Raw genomic sequence first — 22,041 nt, forward strand, 5'->3', positions numbered from 1 at the left:
TAAGCCACTCACTATTTTTCATTGTCAGTCATATTGTTCAATTTGTAGAATCAATATTTTTTCAGTTTTTTAGACACTACTTGCATATCTTATATACATACTTCTTATTTACTTGATATTATATTTCATCTTTCACTGTTTTCAATCTACTACCATCTAATTCCACAATTATCAATCAATTTATTTTTTTTTACTATTCAATTATCAGTTATCAACTTTTTTATCATTTATGATTCAATTCAATATTTTGTATAATTCCAAATTTGTTTGTATACTATTCTTTTTCAATTTTATGTTTCTCTAAATGTTGTTGTTATCTCTTTTGTTCTATAGCCCTGATGAAGACTTGAAACTCAGGTCGAAACATCGGCATAAAATAAATAAATATGGTTTTGTTTATTTATGTTTTTTTTGCTGTCCTCCCCCCCCTCCCCCCCCCGACAAACTTCTCCAATCATTAATCTACGGTCAACTTTCTACACCTCATTATATTACTAATCTACCCATACCTCACTGGAATGCACCTGACACAGAAACATAATATATCCCCACATATAATCATAATACTTCCCCTTAATATGTATTCCATACATAGATAAGTGAGAGTAAAAAATCATAATATTAATGATCCATAGAATGATAACTTGTCAAACATACCTTGGCTTTTTTCTTTATGTGCTTCAGAAGAGGTATGACTGGATGGGGTCCAATTCGAGACAGTGTTCCATGAGAGAACCTCTTCATAGGTGGGCGATGGAAGTTTCTAAGTCTAATCGGGCCCATATGTGTTTGCACAAATGGAGCTCGTAATTCTACTACAGGGGTTGAATGCTGGATCAAGTTGCCACCACTTACTTTTAACCTCAATGCTGTGTCTGAACTTCGAGGTTGATAATGACTGTATTTCAAAACAAATTATTTCATTAGATACATTGTAGATATACAGAAAAAATATATAATGAATTGAAAAGGTCTTTTAACTTTTACAAAATCAAATTTATTTAAACTAAACATATTAAACAGTATACAATAAATGAAATTAAGATATATTGTTAAAACATATTTCGATATAATTCATTTGTTCCTCTCTATTTCTATTATCAAAGTTTTATAATGAAGTAAAGTAATGCTAAGAGTCAGAAATTCAGAATGTGTAATAAAATTGAAGAGACTAAACCAGTATAATAGTGAGATCGGGGTAAGACAAATACAATTAGATATTTCCCACAAGTACATGTTTTATTACTGAGATTATTTATTAAATATATTTTGTAAAATAAAAAAAAAATTAATAATATATTTTTCCAATATTCAACTAAGTTTTTGTATTTCTAAGACTGGGAAATTTAGGATTTTGAGAAATAAAGTCAAGAAATGATTTTTTTAACAGTAAATTATTTTTGAATAGTCCTCCAAATAGTAGTTCTATTTTATAGAAAACTGACTAGCTGAGTCAAATCAAGCCTAGAAGACAAAGCAAATGATAAATGGACAATCATTTTTAAAAATTTCAAATAAAAATATAAGCTTTTTTTTTAATAAAGGAAGATGGTCTGCATGGCGTTCCTAAAGGCATCCCAAAATATTACAAAAACTATTTATTATAAGTAAACGAAAAAGAGTCAAAAATAAAATTTCTTATATTCCAGGAAACAGGAGCAATTTCAGTGATATAGATATAGGAGAATACAGATGGATAGGTTTCAGTAATTATGTTCTATAGAAAAAATGAAATTGATGAGAAAATGAAAGCGAGGTTAAATGTGGGAAATGCTTGTTATTTTTCAATTTCTAAATTGCTTAGGGTCACGCATTCTGTCCAAAAACTAAAAAGTTAGAATTTAGAAAACTATTATCCTTTCGACTGTTCTTTATGGATGTGAAACATAGTGTCTTACACTAAGGGAAGAACAGGGATTTTAATGTTTTTGAAAATAAAGTATTAAATATTCAGACCGAAAAAAGATAAAGTAACGTGAAAATTTGGAAGGCTACACAACGCTGAATTGAGGGAACTGCATCCGGTAAATATAATTCAGGTTATAGCATTGCAGCCAATAAGATTGGCCTGTAAGGTTGTGGTGGCACTTAATAACAAACAGATCCCTAAAATTTCAATTAACACTGAACTGACGGGTAAACGTCCAAGGGGTAGACTGATTTAGATTAGATTAGATTTTTATTCAGGACGATCAACATCTAGGTTATTACACCCTTTTTACTTTATTTGTCTTCTTGTCTTTGACTTTTTATAGTTGAATGTAGACTATTTCCTTTTTACACTGGTCGATATTGGTGGATTATATTTTAGTATAAAGTTGAGTTTCTTTCAGAAATTTCATTATTTTGTCTATGGATTCTGCTGAATCTTTAAGGGTCAATTCTCTTGTACGAGGAATTTTATTATTTTCGAAGGCTTGACGAAATGATGAGCATTCTTCAATTATATGCTTTATCGATAATGGGGACTGACAGGTTTGGCATATAGGTGGGGTAGACTGAAACGTATATAAGAGGATAGTGTTAAGACTGATTTAGCAGATTTGGATTTGAAGAAGCATCACTGGACAGATGTAGAGTACAACTGGTGGTATCAGCATCGAACCTTCAGGTTCGTTAAGCCTTTATTATTATTACTATTATTATTATTATTATTTGAGCCACCTTTTTAACCGCTTTCTCTTTCTTTAATAAAAGTAGTTTGTCAGAAGCATACTTGGATATTTAATTTTTTTTTTCTAATTGCAAATCATTTTCATTAAAAAAGAATTTGATTGTGGATTATATCCAAATTCTAAATAGTTGTGTAGAGGCATCTTGATGGATTGCTTTGAGCCACGTGTCCGGCCCATCTTGACCTCCTTGCCTTAATACCATGAGAAATTGACTAACTAGTCTCTACAAGTAGTTTACTATTAGTTCTTCTCCTCTGTGTATAAAGGCTCTGTTCCCAGATCGCTCATGTAATTGTACGGAGGACTTTCCATTAAAATCTCTCGATTCTGCTTTCTGAGGCACCTGTTAGAGCCCAGACCTCGCAGCCATATATCAGAGCTGGCTTTTTCATGGCATTGTACACCCTTAGTTTCAGATTTTTAGGGATTTCAGTATTCTTGATAGAGAGAGGTAGGATCTATTCAGTCCGTTGATCATTTATAATAATATTTATCAAAATAAAAATTATCTATATTAATTCATTAATATAAGGTAGATTAATTCATAATATACCTAATTAATTATTTTTGAAAAATAAAAATGATTTGCATTGAGAAAAAATTACTTATACCACTTTTACTATCAACGGATCAAGTAATAACAGTGACTAAATTTCTCCTTACTTCCTACTCCCTACAACAACACAGTTATCTAAAAAAGTATGAATATATCACTAAGTCCTAGACTCTACAAATAAATAATAATGATGAATTTTTCTGTAAAAAAAAAAAAGTAAAATTAAAATAGATTAATAATAATTATTATTAATATGTGTTGTTCGCAGAGATGGGCAAAAATCAGCTATAGTTGAAACTAGTAGCTAAAATTTCCATGGATACAACCCTTATTCATGAATAAATCATTGATAAATAAATATCGTATCTATGACAATTTTAGATATTAATTTCATAGTTGCCCAGCTCTGGTTGTTCGTGAATATTACGATATTAAGATGGTCACGGGCGCGATCGGTGAAGAAAACAAATTAGTTAAACTTATTTTACTAATGCCAACATTTTGGCCAGAATTAAAGCCCTTCATCAGGACTAAGAAAAAAACAAAACAAATTAACAACCAAAATATATAAAAATAAAAGTAATTATTGTTTTGAAATTCTACATTTTCTGATAATTCATTATGAGAACCTTGTTTGGTTCTAAGTTCTGATAGAGGCCTGAAATTCTGGTCGAAACAACACTTGGCACTAATAAAATAAGTTTTACTTATTTGTGTTCTTCATTGACTGCATTCCCAACCATTTTTTCCTCATTTAAAATAGATTATTTCCTGAAATAAGTTTCTTTATATTTGATCTGTCAATAAATTCTACAATGCAGTAAAATAACCATAAAAAAAAAAGAACTAAATTATCGATAATTTTATAATTAACCTGTCATTCGAAATGTTGAACGGATCTCTATCAGGAGATTTCGGAGTAGGCGGGGGAGAATCTTCCTCCAAGACATTAATGACACCAGCTTTCCCAAGTAGGATTTTCGATTTCTTAACATGGGGGTGCGGTATTTTAACTTTCACAGGTGTAACATTTTCAAGTCTCTGTTTAGCTGGATCGACATCGTTTGGAATACCGAGTATGATATTTTCATCATTCGGGTCCAATGTAAGAATCTTAGGTTTGGGAATATTATTCATGGCTTCAGGATCCCAAATTACTTCATCTTCCCACTGACCATAAACGAGTTCTTCGTTTTCAACAGGAAATATAGAATACCAAGTATCATCAGTATTTTCTTCAACTCTTGGTTTATTAGGTGTAGTATTCCTGAAGCATACAAATTCAGAAACAAATTAAAAAAACAAAAATAAGACAAAAAAAACTAATGGAGTAAAAGAAAAAAATTTACACTGGAGGTTTGGCAGCTTGTTTGTTAGGTTGATTAATGCTATTATTCATTTGCGTTGGAGGAGCTCTCATTCCTGAGATATGAGGTAAACCTTTCCCTGGTTGGCTAAAAGCTTGAGCTGTTCTATTTCCGCTACTCGGTAACCAACCGGCAGCATTCGTTTTACTATTGAGGGTTTGCAAAACCTACATAATCAGAAAGAGGAATGGTTAATCGAAATCAAAATATATTTTAACACAAAAGGAAAAAATTGCATTATACCTTGTGTTTAATATCCTCGCCATTCCAGACGACGTCATCTTCCCAATGAAGTTGAGAAACCATCAAAAATGCATCTTCTGGATAGTTCCCGTTAGCTTCTTCGGTATTATTTTTTTCACCTTCTTCCATCTTTATAAAATTATTACAAATTAAAAAATATTTAGCTGACTGTCTTAGTTAATTAAAACAAAAAAATATAATAAAGTAATACTTACCTTTTCTTTTAATTTGAAACCATAATTGAATCCTTCACCAGTTTCTGGTACCTCCAACATATCGTACCATACTTGAGCTGGGCCAAATCTCCAATCAGCCACTTTTGGTCCACTATCATCTGTTTCACCAACTTCTGTTTTTTTTGTTGGCCCCTTGTTTTCAAGAAGCCTTAATAATTTTTCCTTTTAAAAAAATAAATAAATTAGAAAACAAATTTGACAGCATTGTAGAGATGCTATTAACCAAACATAACTAAGTAAAAGAGACTTTGGAAATCCACGGAACAATATTAAATAAACTTAGTGGTCTTATATATAAACCCTATAAATATTATATATACGAGAGTGGTCTGAAAAATTTCCGACCTAACAAAAATACAAGACTTTTTCCTGAATTTTTTATTAATTTTTCAACATAGTCTCCTTGTAACTCTACACATTTCTCCCAGTAATACTCCCATCACTGTAACTTGTCAAAAAAGTACTCTGCATTTTTCTCAGCAAAATAATTGTTCACAAAGGTGATTACCTCTTCATTTGACGAAAATCTCTGTCCTCCGAGCACAATTTTTAGATGATGGAACAAAAAGAAGTCGCTTGGGGCTAGATATGGTGAGCAAGGCAGATGGTCAGCCAGTTCAAACCGTAATTCGTGGATTTTGGCCATGGCATCCACATTTGCAACCTTAAAACAGAACCTACCTTCGTCTGTTTTAAGGTTACAAATGTAAATGAAAGAAAGAAGAGAAGTGGATTGTAAAAGTTTTAAATTTAAGAAGGAATTGTATAGAAAAAGTTATATGGGACAAAGGCAATTAGCCTGCAGTTTTAAGATTTTAAAAAAGAAAATGACATCAAAATGAAGGTATCCTTGAAAATAACCTGAGGGTCGAAACGTTGGAAGGTTTGTAATGAATAAAGTTGAGAAAAAAAGGATAAAATTTGTTTTTAAATAAGTTTTAATTTTATTGAGTTGTTATATTTCATTGAGTTATAATTTGTAAATTGCGGGTTGGTCCACCGTTAAGCTAACAGGGGTATTTAAATAACAAGGTATTAAAATTAAAATAAAAAATGGAAATTGATAATTAAGCTTTAAACCTCCAATTACAACAAGCTAGTTCACATGATAATAAATTAAATTATGAGTTTAATCTCTGAAAATATTTGCAATTTTAATCAAAATTTTATTATATATTGCCTATATTTATTATTATTACTTATTTTTATTTTATTTTAGAGGACATTTTCAGTTTTTTACTACATTTTCTAATTCTTTCTTTATAATGACGAGAAGATAGTTGACTATGGATAATATATATGAAAAGAAGACGGTTGGGGGTGCGATAAGAAAATAACACCAATAAGTTGTAAAAACTTATTTAATAGTGCCAATGTTTAGCCTTCATCAGGGCCACTAGTAGGAAGTTAAATGTGAATTAAACATTTTTTTTTTAAAGTTAAATGTGAACTATACATTGAAAGTTTGAAGACAAGTTGTTATAGTTCGAAACATCGAATGTAAAAAATAGTTAAATTAGTGAAAAAGGGATAAATGTTTCTTTGAAAAAATAAAATTGATATATTTTAACCCTTACAAAAATAATTAGTAAATTTCTATTCTATAAATATGAATTAATAATTAATTAACGTAATCAATTTTTTTATGTTTTTCAATCTTCTATACCAGTATTTTAGCAATGAACTTTGTAGATTTCTGAACAGATACTCATAGGCCTACCACAGTAATGTTCTAATAATTCCAAGAGGGCATTTAAAATTAAAGTAGTGATAAAACCTAAGATCTTAGCACTCTAGTACATTTAATCATAATTATGACAATCAATTAATGTATTAAAAACACTTACTTCATCGTCAGATTGAACTTGATCTGCAGGAGGTGCGGGAGCATAATTAAAAGACCAGCCACGTTTAATCCGGGGACTTTCAGTATCTGAGCCTGAATCTGAATTCTGACTTTGACCTTGGGTGTGATGTTTCTTTTTCCGTCGTCTCTTCCTGACACTTCGCCAAATATGAGGTAAGCTACTAGGTTTTCCTGGACCAAATAGCCTTGAAAATCTAAGAACCTGCAAAATAGGAATTAAATAAATAACTCAGTGTATTTAAGTAATATCCGCCATTATAGATTAAACTTATATTTGAAGTACTACACCAACCTTATCAACACGAAAATCAGGAAACAGTTCTCTCACATCAACTCCTGAGTATTTAGACGGAAGCATTGCAGCAAGAGGAGTTTCAAGTCTCCTTCTTTCTGCTTCAGCCTCTGTTTCGTTTTCATATTTTATTGATGGTACAGGCGGTGGAGGCATCAAATTATGATCCATGTTACCACCCAAACCTTCATCATCAGCATCATAATCACTCATACTCTCATCTTTGTTTCGAGTTTCTGTAACAACTTCCTCTGTAATACATTCATTAATGTCTGAATAGTCGATAGCTGAGGGTGATTTTCTTTCATAATAATCCAATTCGTCAAAATCTCCATTTAAATCTTCTCTATTCCGGTCTTTTGAGATAACATCTTCATCAGCTACAATTTCATTTATAACTGAATCCAAACCAAATTTGGCCAGAGATGATAAATGCCTTTTGGTTTCATTGTCAAGAAATTCATCACCTTCCAACTGGCCACTTTCATCGATATTTCCAAAAAGGAAGCTAGTAATATCATATTGTTTATTATCATCATCACTATCACCCATCATATTCACAATAGCTTCAACAATAATATTGTAAAGAAATAAAATATATCAAAAACTCGGCATCGCGAATTAATGAAAACCGCTATATTTTTAAAATCATAATCTAATAAGTAATAAACAAATATTTAATATTTTGACAAATAAATAAAGCTGATATAATAAAACCGATCGGCAAGTTCTAAAACAACGGACGTATATCCTCCCCTTGGCTCAGCTAGAAAAGTAATAAACATAAGATAACAAACATGTAGGTTTCAAGTAACCTGAACCATCATACAGGTTGGAAATAATTATTATGCACATAATGAATACATTTTCCAATTATATATTTGATTACCAAATTCCAATGGAATAATTTTTTTTTAATTCCTTGTACTATTCTCAAATTAGAATCATTCAGAAAATAGCCAAATAATGGACTGATAGTTAGATCAGAATTACATTGAAAGTAACAAAATAGCAAACTTCCAGTTTATAGGGCTAGTTCCAAAGACAACTTTTCTGTCAAAAATGATCGTTGGAAAAAAATTTTTAAAACATCAGTGTCAATGGATAATAAAATTATATTTGTTTACATTTTCACTATGGGAAAATAATATAGTCTCCTGATTCCCACCCTCTTCATAAGCCACTGAGAAGAAAATACAATATTTAAACTTGGAAAAAGATCGGGCATCGTAAATAAAATTGTACCTACAAAGATGAAATTTTTCGAATCTGTCAATAAGGATTGAGTTACCGATATTAGAATGTAATGATTGTATAACTCAATCATACATTATATAATCAAAAATCTTTAAAAACTAAAAATAGATTAATAAATGGAATATGGTCCGGGTGCGATAAAAAAAAAACTCAAATAGTGACAACTATTTTAATGAGCTAACGTTTCGCCCTACGTTGCAGGACGTCGTCAGGGCTGTTTTGACAGAAATCAAAGTCAGAGTGATAATAATACACAAATAAGTAATAATACTCATAATCACAATCAGCGATCTTCCAAAAACGGATTAGTGGGCAGTAAATATTACAGATTCAGAATGAATATTTGAAACTGAAATTGTCAAGCTTAACAGTTTAAAATTATCTTCTCCTCGTACTTAACAGTTTAAAATCAGATTAGGCTCTATATAATCGTTTTAACTATTGTATAACATTTCTAGATTTGAGTTGAAAAATTTAACAAGAGAGGGAAAGAAAACAAGGGAATTCGATTATATATCGCTGCTTTGATTTAATAGTGGTACGTCTGACACAATTATCTTTTAAGTGAAACTTCTTTACCGACCTTCTACAACAACTCGAGAAAAAAAATATATGGGAGTAAATTGATTTCGTGATGCGAAGATGAGAGGAGAGGGGAGGACAACGATGGTCAAATCTAGCGGGAAAACTTTTATGTTGTAATAGGAGAGTAGGAGGTTAGAGGGATTTACAATTCTGGCTGTCCCGGTCCGATTGAGTTTTTTAAAACATATTTAACTCTTCAACGATTGAATCGTTTATATAATATTGTCTTAATAGAACTGTTAACTAGTAAGCTAGGTTAAAAGCAATTGTCCCCTTTTTTGTGAATAACTCTGTTTGTTAATCAATTAAAATATCTCAGAAATATTTTGTATAATAGTTTTTATTCTGAAATATACTTGCTTTCTTATTTCAAAACCATTCGACAAGTGTGAGGGTAGTTCAGTGGTAAGGCATTGTGATACCAACTCCAAGGACCCAGATTCAAATCCGACTGTGGCAGATAATTATTTTATCCACTGTAGCCGTCAGCCCTATGGGTTCGGAAACCCTCCGGGGTCCACCCCTTGAAGTACCACTTTCTCGTGAAAGTCTCATGAAGCCTCGTGGCTTAAAGTGGGTACCTTTAATTGGGTAAAAATCTGGTGGTCAAGCGTGATTCTGATCAAATCACCTCTTACACAACTGTTCGTCTAGTAACAAGACTTCCTTACAAAGTATTGCACCCCTGACCCTTCATGGTTTGTTTGTAGCGGTACAGATTTAATGTTTTTAAAAAAGGGGTTAAAACCCCCTTTTCTGCTTCTATTAATAGTAGATTTTCCCAGTGAATTTCATAATCATTTTCATAAATTGAATCAACCTTGTAATTCATCGGTAGGTAATCCCGGAATTGAAACTATTTTATGAGGTGTAGATAGTTGACCGTAGATTAATGCTTGGAGAAGTTTGTCGGGGGGTGCGGTCAGCAAAGAACAACATAAATAAACAAAACCATATAAATAAATAAATATGGTTTTGTTTATTGATGTTGTTCTTTGCTGACCGCACCCCCCGACAAACTTCTCCAAGAAACTATTTTATTAGATCGTAAGAATAACATAGTCTTTTTTTGGTTTTTGAGGCAATCTTAAGTTCGCGTATTTCTGTTCTACGATAAATTTCATCGTTAAGTCTAGTTATGTTTTATTCTGCAGTTGTAAAATATGATACTTAGTTCATTTACGTAGAACGTGTATAAGTTTTCAAAAAATTGAACGTTTTTACCGTTCATAAAATTCGGTAGAAATCTTCTTTAAAGTAACTTTAGGAAGTATCATTATTTTATTCTCTATGGGGCGTACTTAACTGTGCTTGATTTTGTTCAACAAATATTTGGTAGGTTACCTGTTCCATAATTTAATATTAGATCATAGAAAGTATAATTGTCTTGTGTAATTATTGCAATGTGGCATTTCGTTAGACCTGTTTTTATAAGAACTAACTGCAATATATTCTCTAATGGTCACCAGCTGAAGGCATTAGACAGAACATTTAGATTTAGAACTTTTAAAACCGGTACGGCGAAACCAAAACAAGGATTTTCCAAAGTTAAAATTGCTCTTATAGCTGCAGCGTCTGGTATTACGACTGGAACTGTATATTCTGTTTACCAGACAAACCAGCAAAGAACAGCACTGTTAAATCCTGTTCAGGAGAAAACCATAACTATATTAGACAAGTCACCTAATGTTGAAATTACTAAGAAAGTGAGCCAGTTTAATTTTAAATTTATATAAGTATTATTATAATTATAAATTAATTTATTTTGTTGAACAAATTTCCTAGGTAAGGTATCCTACTGACTCTTCAGGGTTGAAAATAATCTTGTTCCAATATACTACATGCCCCTTTTGTTGCAAAGTTCGAGCATTTCTGGACTTTTATGGTATTTCCTATGATTTGGTTGAAGTGGATTCAGTTTTCAGACAACAACTTAAATGGACAGATTATAAAAAAGTCCCCATAGTACTTGTTAAAGTTAATGATAAGTACATAGTAAGTTACAACTGTATTAATAAATATTCTGGTTTTTATTTGATCATGAAACTTTATTGATAACCATGGCATAATATATTTTTCTCACTCTAAGAACTGCCAGTCTAGCTAGTACTAATGCTCGAGTTTCTGTTTAATAATTTTATATTACAATCTTATGCTTAGAAATGGCTTTCTGATTGATAGAAGTTCCATTATGTAAGCTCGTGCAATCTTACCTCAGATGGAATGCTTGAGCTTGTAAACATTTAAAGGTTGTTTAGACTTGCATAAGTAGACGTTTTTCATTTTCACGCAACCTGTGATCTTAAAAAGTCCAAGTCACTTTTAAAGAGTGTTAACAAGTGTACCAACTATATCTATGATGTGTTATTTTAAATTCTTGTCTTGAAGAAAGATGTCTATCAATTAATCTTAGCACTAATAATGATTTACTATTTTCTTTTCAAAGAGGGAAACATTTTATTTATTCAATGAATCTATTTAGATAAAATGGGTTGCTTATAAGGATATACTTGCTAATCAATAGTATACATAGCAATAATTATATTATTTTTTATATGCTTTCTTTTTCTTTTTTACAATTAACTCCCCTTAATATTGAAGTATAATAAAACTCTAAATTTGAATATTAAAATAATTTATAAAGTTACCTATTATAAGATAGTATAACAAAATAAAATGGTGATTGACAGACTCGCTGGTTTAAGGAATACAGATAAAATTATCCAATAAATTGTTACCCGTTGTTTTATCAATATCATGTGAACTACTTATTACAGTATACAGTATAGTTATCAATTTATTGTAAAATGAAATTATTTAAAAATTATTGTCATTTTCATTTAAAAGTTTGGTTTTAATACAAAGAAAATCAGTAATTTGTCATTCTTCTTGCCTTTGTTAGATTACATAAGGATGTTAAATATGCATCAGCAATAAATTATCTAATTATTATCACAATCAGGATTGACACCTTCAATAGGAAACAATGGACCAAAAGCATGACGGGAAGTAGGGGAGGTTAATTAGATGTATAAAAAACATTAGGAAAATATAAAATTTACTTAAATTCAAAACAATTATATTGATTTTTTCATTTTTACAAATGACTGAAAGTAGTTGCATACACAATTGAGTATAATTATTTTTAAAAATATACTAAACATATCTGATGAGGAATCGACTAGAAAAAAAAAACTATTCTGACTTTCATCTACAAGTAAAATCTTTAAAACACACACAGTTACATAACTAATAATTTTATATCTTTCAAACTAAAAATAAAAGAATCACTGATATATGAGACAAATCGTGGCCCTTGATGAGAGTCGGCCGGACTAGGGAAAAGGATCAAAATATGAGTCTGGTGGCAACCTTGATCACAATGTAAAATATTCAATCAACATAGTTGTTTATGAGCTACTGTCTACTTAAACAAAAATGAAGTAGATAAGCTGATGAAACAATTAATATATTGTTTATTGTTAATATAATGCTTATTTTATTTTATTATGTTACATTATTAAAATATTACTATATGTTATTTATTTTAATAACACTATTCATTATAATTATTTTACATTTCTGTAGCAATTGAATGATAGTTCAATGATAATATCAGTATTAACATCATATCTAAATGATAAAGAAGTATCTATTGAAGAAGTCAGTAATTACTATCCCAGCATGTCATATGTTGATGATGATGGAAAGATAAAAAAAGAAATATTAAATCGTTATTATTTAATGTTCCAAAGGAGTATTGCTTCTGAATCAAAAAATGAAAGTCTTACGTGAGTAAACTTATCTGAATTAATAATTGTTTAATTATACGGTTTTACCATGGTATTCTTTCAATTCAATAATATATGTGCTTTACTTATTTTATTGTTAAGGCTTAGATTTTATATATTTTTATAAATCTTATTGTCCTGTTTTGGGAAGAAAGATAATAAATTATAGTAGCATTACACTAATGATAGCACGGCATCTTAGCTCTTTATCTGCTCTTTTACACAACCACTTACTCCCGCTACTGCATGCTAAAGTCTGCCTTAGTTTGGCCTTCTTTTGTTACGCTTACCTCTGATAGCTGATTGTGTTTTCTCTTTCCTTTCAGCAGCTTACTTGTACTTTATGATTAATCTCTGTGATAAATTATTTGCATTTCATTTTATATCAGTGGCTATTATTTATCTAAATTTAATACTTTATTTTACCTCTGAAGATTCATGTCCTTCAAGGTTTTTTTTTTAGTCCACAACAGAAACTTAGATTTAACTTCCATTCTACAGTTCTATTACATATTCTGCAACATGCTAAAAGTGAGATAGGTAATTTTATACTCTATGCAGACTAGTGATCCCCAATAACATATTTTCAAGGACTTCCTCATTCAGTCGCTTAATGCAGTGGTTCCCAATCTCAGACCATAGGCAGCAGAGGAGAGTTTGGCAGCAAAAATTTAATTAGTACCGTTTAATTGTTTAGTTTAATTTTGGAAAGATAAAGGTAAGTATACCGAAAAAACTAGTCAGGCTTGTAAAAATGACGCTAATGAATATTACCTGTCGAGTTCGCTCTGGAGAATGGCTTGTGACAGAGGGATCCTCTGTCTCCTATTCTTTTTAATATAGCCCTGGAAGTAGCTATCCGTTCAAATAGAACTAATACAGAAGGAACCATCTACAATCGGCTCTCTCAACATCTAGCCTATGCAGATGTTATGGTCATTACGGCTAAAACCCATGCAGGATTACAAGGAACATTCCAGGAATTAAAAGAAGCATTTGCTGAACTAGGTCTCAAGCCTCTTGAAAATAAGACTGTGTACATGAAAATTTCAAGAAGGGATAAACAAGTGAATTGTTACATAACTTTCAAAGATCACAGTTTTAGTTCTGTAAACCAGTTTAAGTACCTGGGAAGCCTGGTTAAGGGATGACAACAGAGTAGAGACAGAAATAGAGTCCAGTACAGCAGCAGGAAATAGTTGTTATTTCTCACTGCAAAGAGTATTGAAGTTTAGAGCTCTCTCTAAAAGAATGAAAGTGCTCATCTACCAAATCAGTGGTTATGTATGGATGTGTAATAGGCCTTGACAAAAATGCGGAGCAAATGCTCAACTCCTGGGTGAGAAACTTTTTGAGAATGATATGGGGAGGAGTCTCGGAGAATGGGATTTGGATAAGAAGAAGGAATGAGTAGCTGATGGAATTGTTTGGGAAACCCAACATCGTGGCATTAATCAAAAGAGCAAGAATAAGATGGATAGGACATGTAGAGAGGATAGGCATGTAGAAACCAGATTGAAAAAGAAAAATAGGATGTCCCTGGAGATGGATGGGTGGTATGGGGGAGGATATAAGGTGGTTGAATGTTCAAAGATGAAGAGAAAGAGCAAGAGATCGTAAAGATTGGTTGGCTGTGGTGGAGGAGGCTTGGGTTCTTTTCGATCCGTAGTGCTACAATAATAGTAATTGTTTAGTGTTAGTTAAATGGTTTTTACTGGTAAATGAACTATGAATGAAAGTATATGAAATTCACTATTAAACTACCTAATTTCCATAGAGGAGCTCCCTTTGAACCAAGTTGAGAGGGGGTGTGGTCAGCACATGGTTCAATTTTTGGAATGATCTGTAAACCTCAAGGAGTTGGGAACCACTGGCTTAATGGTAGGAACTCATTAACTCCTAAAAACTATAAAATTTAATTGATCTCAAATATAGCTAATCAAATCATATTTAGAATAATAATTATATTCAAATTATTAATTATTATTAATAATAACAAAAAATTTCTAAATTGTTTCAATCTGCTTTATTAAAACATTATTATATGTCCAACCTTTTGGCCAATCCGGCCGTCATCTACACCCTAATAAAATAACAGTTTTAATTATTGACTTATTATTAACAATATAAAAAAAATGACTAATTATATAAAGGAAGAGGTCCAGGAGTGTTCAAAGAAAAACTCAAATAGTAATTAAACTATTAATTAGGAGCCTATTTTTCACCCCACATTGCAGGGCTTTCAGACTTGAGGTCTGTGCAAAAGTGCGAAGTGAAAGATTTAATAAAGTAAGAAAGTTTCGTAATGGCCTGAAAGCTCTGATGAAGCCCTGCAACGTGGGGCAAAACGTTGGTTCATAATACATAGCTTAATTATTATTGAGTTTTTCTTTGTCCCCACCCTAACCATCTTCCTTTTTTATTATTACACACGGTCAATCACTGATCTTCCATTACTAATTATAATTTAATTTTTTTATCACAGCCACACATTGATTCATTAAAATTTGTAGTCTATTACGCCCAAGTCAATTTAACCCAGTTAAAATGAATCTATAAAACACAAACAGTAAGGCAAAAAATATTTCTTTACTTATAAATTTCCTCCATTCTATGTTTTACTTCACCTATTTGTCACCATAGCATTTGTTATTAATTTCTATCCTTCAGAATTTTTTGTATTCTATTATCATTAACTAATCACAACACTGTTACATAACCTACCTCAACAACCAGATTGTATACATTATCATTTCTATTTCACTATATTTTTATCTATTTTGTTATTCAAATTCCTTAAACCTTAAAATTCAGTTAAAATATAATTATCTAAAATTCCACTATATTCATAATTAATAATTTTTATATAATTTTTCTATTTTTTAAGACCGATATTTATTGTTTAAATAAATCAATCGGCATCTATGTTAAGTCTCAACACTTTATTATATCATCAGTCGTCCCAAGTTTCGACCAATTCGGCCATCCTCAAGGACAATATAAATATACACCTCACCAATTATTTAAAAATGTTTCGCAGGCTATTCTTCCTAGGTCATTAATAACAAGTTACATCACCCTATTTTGTCATAATTTCATTAATTTTTAAAACTTTTAATTTTAGATCACTTAACACTATCAAATATCTTATCGACAAGATAGTATTTTTACTTTAAAATAGTTTGTTGATAGGATAGTGTTTTTACTTAAAAATAGTTTGTTGACAAGATAGTGTTTTTACTTAAAAATTGTTTGTTGATAAGATAGTGTTTCTACTTAAAAATAGTTTGTTGATAAAATATTTGATAGTGTTAAGTGATCTAAAATTAATGAAAAGTTTTAAAAATTAATGAAATTGTAACAAAATAGGGTGATTTGACTTGTTATTAATTATCTGGGCAGAATCATCTGTTCAACGTTTTTAGATAATTGGAGATGTGAGGTGTAAATCTATATTCAAGATGGTCCTTGAGAGTGGCCGAAACCTTGGACTTTTGATAATAAAGAGTGTTGAGACTTAACATGGTTACCAATTGATTAATTTAAACAATAATTAATAATGTTTTGATAATGTTAATAATTAAAGCTTTTATTTTATGAGATTATACTTGATGATGGCTGTGGCGGCCGAAACGTTGGACACGTAATATGTTTTAATAAAGAAACTCGAAACTTTTGAATAATATTTTTTATTATTAATAAGACTACCAGCCTCGAACAAGATAGTAAAAATAAATCTATGTATTATACTAGGTGCTTCTGGTGTATCCAAACTCATGAGATATTCACGTCTAAAGAATTACATTGTTATGAAATATTAAGGTTATAATAAATAAATTAATATGTGTTCCAACTCCTTTATTAAAGAAATGTGAACATTAACATTCATATTAAATGTTGTTCAAAGTGATTACCTTAAACATTAAGACAGGCTTGGCATCTTTCTTCCTCAGTAGAGGTGACCCAATGGCAGTGATGGGCAAAAATTAGCTATTAGTTTCCTCTATAGCTAGTTTTTGCCCATCTATGCCGAACACCTTAATTACTTTAATACTTAATTAACCTTGTTTTAATGCCTTAATTGCTTTGAATCATTTTAAACTGCATTTAATATGAATGTTAATATTTACATTTCATTAGCAAAGTAGTTAGAGCACATAATAATTTATTTATTATAACCTAAATAATTAATAAAATGATAATTTTTAGACTTGAATATCTCCTTAACAAAGCGTCAATGGCAGAGATGGGCAAAAATTTGCTATAGTTGAAACTAATAGCTAAAGTTGCCATGGTTACGGCTCTTATTCATGAATGAACCATTGATAAATAAATATTGTTTCCATGGCAATTTTAGCTATTAGTTTCATCCATAGCTGATTTTTACCCAACTCTGGTTAACAGACATACTTTCAGAGGAATTATTTTTTTTATATTATGATCCTTAATTCACATTTTCATTTTGGATACTTGACCATGAAACACCCTGTAGAATTGATCATTTTTTTTTATTAAGAGATATTTATTTATTGATATTTATTACAATCTGCCACAACTTGGGCAGAGTAATAGTGATAAATGATCACCTTTATACCAAAATTATAAAAATATATACATATATAACAAATATAAATAATAACTCCTATATGTATATAAACTGAAAGATAAATAAAATGAACATATTTAAACTATTTACATATATAATTGATAATAAAGTCAGATTTATTTTTAATTTTGTTCCAATTTTATTTATATGTTTCATCAACATTTCAGTCAAGAAAGAAAATGGAGGCAATGGGCTGATGAGGTTCTCGTTCATATGCTTTCTCCAAATGTTTACCGAAATACAGAAGAAGCACTTCAAGCTTTCAAATGGTTTTCAGAGGTAATTCTATTTTTTTTTTTTTTCATAAGTTGAAATTTCCTTACCACCATGAGAAATTTGGTTAAGTTCGAAAGGTTAGGCAACCGGATCAATTGTTCTATATCCATTTTTCAACTAATTTATAGGTTTCACAACCCTCAAAGTCTAAAAACGAGAATTTTCAACTGTTGTTATATCTAACTTGCGAACTGTAATATCCATTGTTTTGAATGTTGCCCCCAAATGTCTCTTACAGTTCTGATAAAGCTGGCCTTGAGTTTGCTCCTTTATGCCCCTTAACTTTTCTGAAATAGTATATCTCTGAGTAAAAGCAGCAAAAGAATTTTATTATAAATCAAAAAAGTATAAATTTTATAAAAAATCTAAGTAGAACCAGTATTGGCAGAGACACATAGCATTAGTTATCATGTATTAGTTTAAAAGTTAAGGATTGTCAAGCAGGATATAAAATCCAAAGCCCTGATGTTGGCAGGAGATGGAAAGATTGTTCAGCTGATAGAGTAGGACAGGGTGCTTTCCATGCACTCGGACTGCAGATATAAAGACACTGGATTTAGTGTCAGCAATAAGGGCACTTAATAACCCCTTTGCTTGTTCTATGATTGTTGAAAACTGTAATGTAGCACTAAACAAACTCATGTATTAATAAAGTTAGTATCGAATGGGTCCCAGGTTACTGCCATATTACTGGTAACGGGCATTGTAACATATTAGTAAGGAGTGGCTCTTAGACCATGCTGTAATGCTGAGGATGAAATAGCATACCGCATTATTTGTTTATTATGTTTGTTTGATTTGCAGGGTTGAGGTTTGCACTGTTTGGTGTGGATCTCGTCATGCACCTCAATCAATGTGCATTGTTCAATCCTTCAAGTACACTCAAATTCATAGAATCTATTCATCTTAAGGTTTAATAAGCTCGTTATAATGTTGTGGCGTTTCGGGCGCTACAATGTTGTGATGTTGATGGTGCATAATAGGCCTTATTGGCCATAGTGCTTTCTGTCTAAAGGGAAAAAAAAGTTGAGGATTAAGGAGGTAACTATGGATCTTGGATTTTTAAATGTAGACAAAGTAATGAAAATCCTTGCCTAAAACAAATAAAGTTGGGAAGTTGCAGTGAGAAACAGCTCCATTTTCAACAAGTTTTTATTGTTTATTTATTATCATTGTTACCTTGTTTTTGTCCTGACGAGTGCCTGAAATTCTAGCTGAAACTAAAAAAATAAGGTTTACTTTTTTCTGTTCTTCACTGACCGCAGTCCTGGCCATCTCTAACAATAAAAGGTACAGTAAAGTGGGGTGACTATGGTATGTCGTTTTCAAGTTTAAAACGTTCTGGCAGGCTTGAAAAAGGGACCAGGCAAGTGCTGAAGGTTTCATGAGTTCCCAAAAAGGTTGCCCTAGCTGTACCAACTGGATTCGCATAATTTCACTTTCCCAGTTGTGTTGGATTTTTTTCGTAATTTCACAGTTACAACATTTGACATAATCTTCCAAACTTCTGTTGCCAAGTCCTCATGGGTTGTGAAGTGTTCATCTGAGTAATTTTTCGTTGTTAATAATATTATTCTGAAGTGGATCCCAATTATAGATTGCAGAAAATGTCATTCCATGATTTTACATTAATTAAATACCAATACATGTGCATTTTATTGTTTGACTTTAGTACAATTGCTGTGTACCATTTTCACACTTGGAGTATTTATGGTACAAACTTGTTTACTTAGATCAACCATTTTTTTACTCTTTCTATCAGACAGTAGTGTAACGAAAAGTCTCATGTCTACTAGAAAAAATTAGGAGGACGTGCCTACAGGAATTATACTGAACAAAATGGCACTTCAACATTAAAGAGAAACTGTTCAAGTAAGGCCAAGAAAAAAGCAAGTGAATTTGTTTCTGAGGATGTTGACATCTCTTGTGAAACCTGGGATAGGCCCCCCCTTTTTTTTATTATTCCCATATTGTGTTTTTGGGTTACGACCCACATTGAAAAATAAATAAAATATGGTTCAGACAATTCATTCAGCGGAAGGTATTAAAAAAGGACATTTTAAACTGAGAAATATAATTAGCAACAATTTCTTAAGTGAGGCTAAGTTATTAAAAAAAATCAGAAATTCTTTTTCTTATATGTCCTGAAGCTTTCTAGAAACCTCTAAGAGGTGAAAAAAAACGAGTGAAAAGGGTACAACAACTTTTTATATCCTTTGAGTCCATGATATAAAAAGGGTGTACAAAACTCACCCACATTGCTGGGTGAAATTAGTACAAAAAAAAAATTGGTATCTCACTTAATATTTGAAGAACATTTTTTTAGTGATAAAAGTGAAAATGAAAAACTTTACCATAGTCCTTGGTCTACAGAGGTAAAATGGACCATATAATTTTCTACAAAAATTGTAATAATACTCTTATTGTTGAAAAATGCGTGATATTTCCCCTTTAAAATTCAGTCTTTTTATTTCAAAGTTTTTTTTTTTTTTTTAGGTTGGCGAGTGGGAGAAGAATTTCAATGCAGTTGAAGCACAGTTAGTTGTATATATAGGGGCTCTAGCTATGTGGATGATTGGTAAACGTTTAAAAAAAAGGTAAGTTAGTTTGAATTTATCTACAAATTGTTGCATCCTTCTGTTAATTGCTAAAATTAAAAATTTTATTATATTTATTTTTCAGGAATCCATTTACACTCTTAATCCGCTTGTTTATATCTTTTAACATTTGAACATTTTAGGCTCCACTACCCATTATCTAGTTCTATAAATAAAAATATTTCCAATCAACAGTTTTACAATTAACATATAGTTACAATCAACAAAGTTTATATTGCACCTTAATAAAAAAATTTTGTATACATTCACATGCAGAAATTCAATATTTAAACATGTTATTTCACTAATTTATGACCATTTACACATCTAAAATGTTTCTTGATATTGAGCCAAAATTTCTTAGTAATTGTTCTTATTTTTTTTCCTCACCTTATTATTAAAATGATATAAAAAGTTATTTTTATTTATTTATTTTATTGTTAAAATGAAAACCTTTTTATATATTCCCAAATAAATGTAATTCTTATTGTTTTTATTAACAAGCTTTTTTTTTTTTTATTAGTGGTGTTTTCGAACAATTTTAGCCTTTTTAATTGCAATTCCCTCCTTCTATCCACTTACATATCCAAATTTCAGTTGTTTGAGCCCTGCATTGTTATTACTTTGTAAATTTGTTAAATACTCTTTCTCTTTCTCCTGTTAGTTGTAAAACTGTTGATTGTAAATATTTTTATTTGTAGAACTTGATAATGGGCCAAAACGTTGTTCAGATGATTTAAAGAATAAAGAATTGGATAAAGGATGTAAATGGATTCCTGAAAATAAATATAATAAAGTTTAACAAATAAAACCCTTTGGAACTTAGTTGTAGGAGTACAACTAATTATTTATATTTAAAATTAAAAATATTTTTGCAGGCATCATCTTAAGGACGATGTCCGTCTTTCATTGTACGAGGAAACAAACAAATGGTTAAAGGAAGTGAAGAAGAAGGGAAATCAGTTCCATGGAGGTAAAAATCCAGATCTAGCAGACTTAGCCGTGTTTGGCGTACTTAACAGTATTGAAGGATGTAATGCGTTCAAAGATCTCCTCTTCAATACAAACCTCGGCAACTGGTACTCTGCAATGAAAGAGCAGATCGGCAACCAGGCCGGAACCCCGTTACTTGTCCATAGATAGCATCACTTCTCTGATGAACATTTACGAACATACAATATCCCAACCTGGTAACAAAGCTATTAGATGCAATTTTTAATATGCCTTTCATAGGTATTGTTTGTATTATTTTTTTTTCCTCACGAATGTAAATAGATACTTTTGTATTGTTGATTAATTTTATTATATATTAATAATTTCTTTCTTTTCTTTTTTAATTGTATTTATGGATTGTTGTTTCTTAGATCCTTAAATATAATTGTAAAAGCTTTATCTTCTTTTTTATTGTTCATTGTTATCCTCATATATTATTTATTTAAGCTGTTTATTTTTTTTTCTTTAATTGTTACACCAATATCTCCCATAAAACTTGATCAAATTAAATGGCTTAGCCATCATTTTTAAGATTTTCTTCACTGCTAAATGTGGAAACTTAACTTTTTTACTGTCCACCTTTTATTTCGGAATGGCTGCCGGTTAGTGGATTTAATCACCCATATTTAAGCCATTTATGAAAGTAAAGAAAAAATATAAAGTGTTTTTGCACCATTATCCCAAAGTCTTAAAAATATAT

The 22,041-nt window shown here is 30.8% G+C and overlaps 2 protein-coding genes across 3 annotated transcripts in view; one reads left to right on the forward strand and one right to left on the reverse strand.

The window, feature by feature from the left end:
* The window catches only part of Taf1 (TATA-box binding protein associated factor 1), a 42,691-nt gene extending 34,657 nt beyond the window's left edge, over positions 1-8,034 (reverse strand). The window contains exons 1-7 of one of the 2 annotated variants that reach the window (XM_014422847.2): positions 7,237-8,034; positions 6,925-7,146; positions 5,057-5,239; positions 4,842-4,970; positions 4,581-4,765; positions 4,106-4,498; positions 658-898 (exon numbers count right to left, since the gene is read on the reverse strand). In XM_014422847.2, the coding sequence (XP_014278333.1) occupies positions 658-898; positions 4,106-4,498; positions 4,581-4,765; positions 4,842-4,970; positions 5,057-5,239; positions 6,925-7,146; positions 7,237-7,791 (1,908 nt within the window). In that variant the 5' untranslated portion in view covers positions 7,792-8,034. The remainder of the gene's footprint in view (positions 1-657; positions 899-4,105; positions 4,499-4,580; positions 4,766-4,841; positions 4,971-5,056; positions 5,240-6,924; positions 7,147-7,236) is intronic. The other variant, XM_014422854.2, reaches the window with a different exon arrangement.
* Positions 8,035-10,380: 2,346 nt separating this feature from the next.
* Positions 10,381-21,738, forward strand: Su(P) (prostaglandin E synthase Su(P)). The gene is made up of 6 exons (XM_014422878.3): positions 10,381-10,784; positions 10,864-11,073; positions 12,667-12,869; positions 17,643-17,754; positions 20,248-20,348; positions 21,227-21,738. Exons 1-6 carry the CDS (start codon positions 10,482-10,484, stop codon positions 21,489-21,491), a joined length of 1,194 nt encoding a protein of 397 aa, XP_014278364.1. The 5' UTR covers positions 10,381-10,481; the 3' UTR covers positions 21,492-21,738.
* The last annotated feature ends 303 nt before the right edge of the window (positions 21,739-22,041 follow it).

This window comes from Halyomorpha halys, unplaced genomic scaffold, assembly GCF_000696795.3.
Source record: "Halyomorpha halys isolate HHAL.00 unplaced genomic scaffold, Hhal_1.1 Scaffold22.1, whole genome shotgun sequence".
NCBI classification, from domain to species: domain Eukaryota; kingdom Metazoa; phylum Arthropoda; class Insecta; order Hemiptera; family Pentatomidae; genus Halyomorpha; species Halyomorpha halys.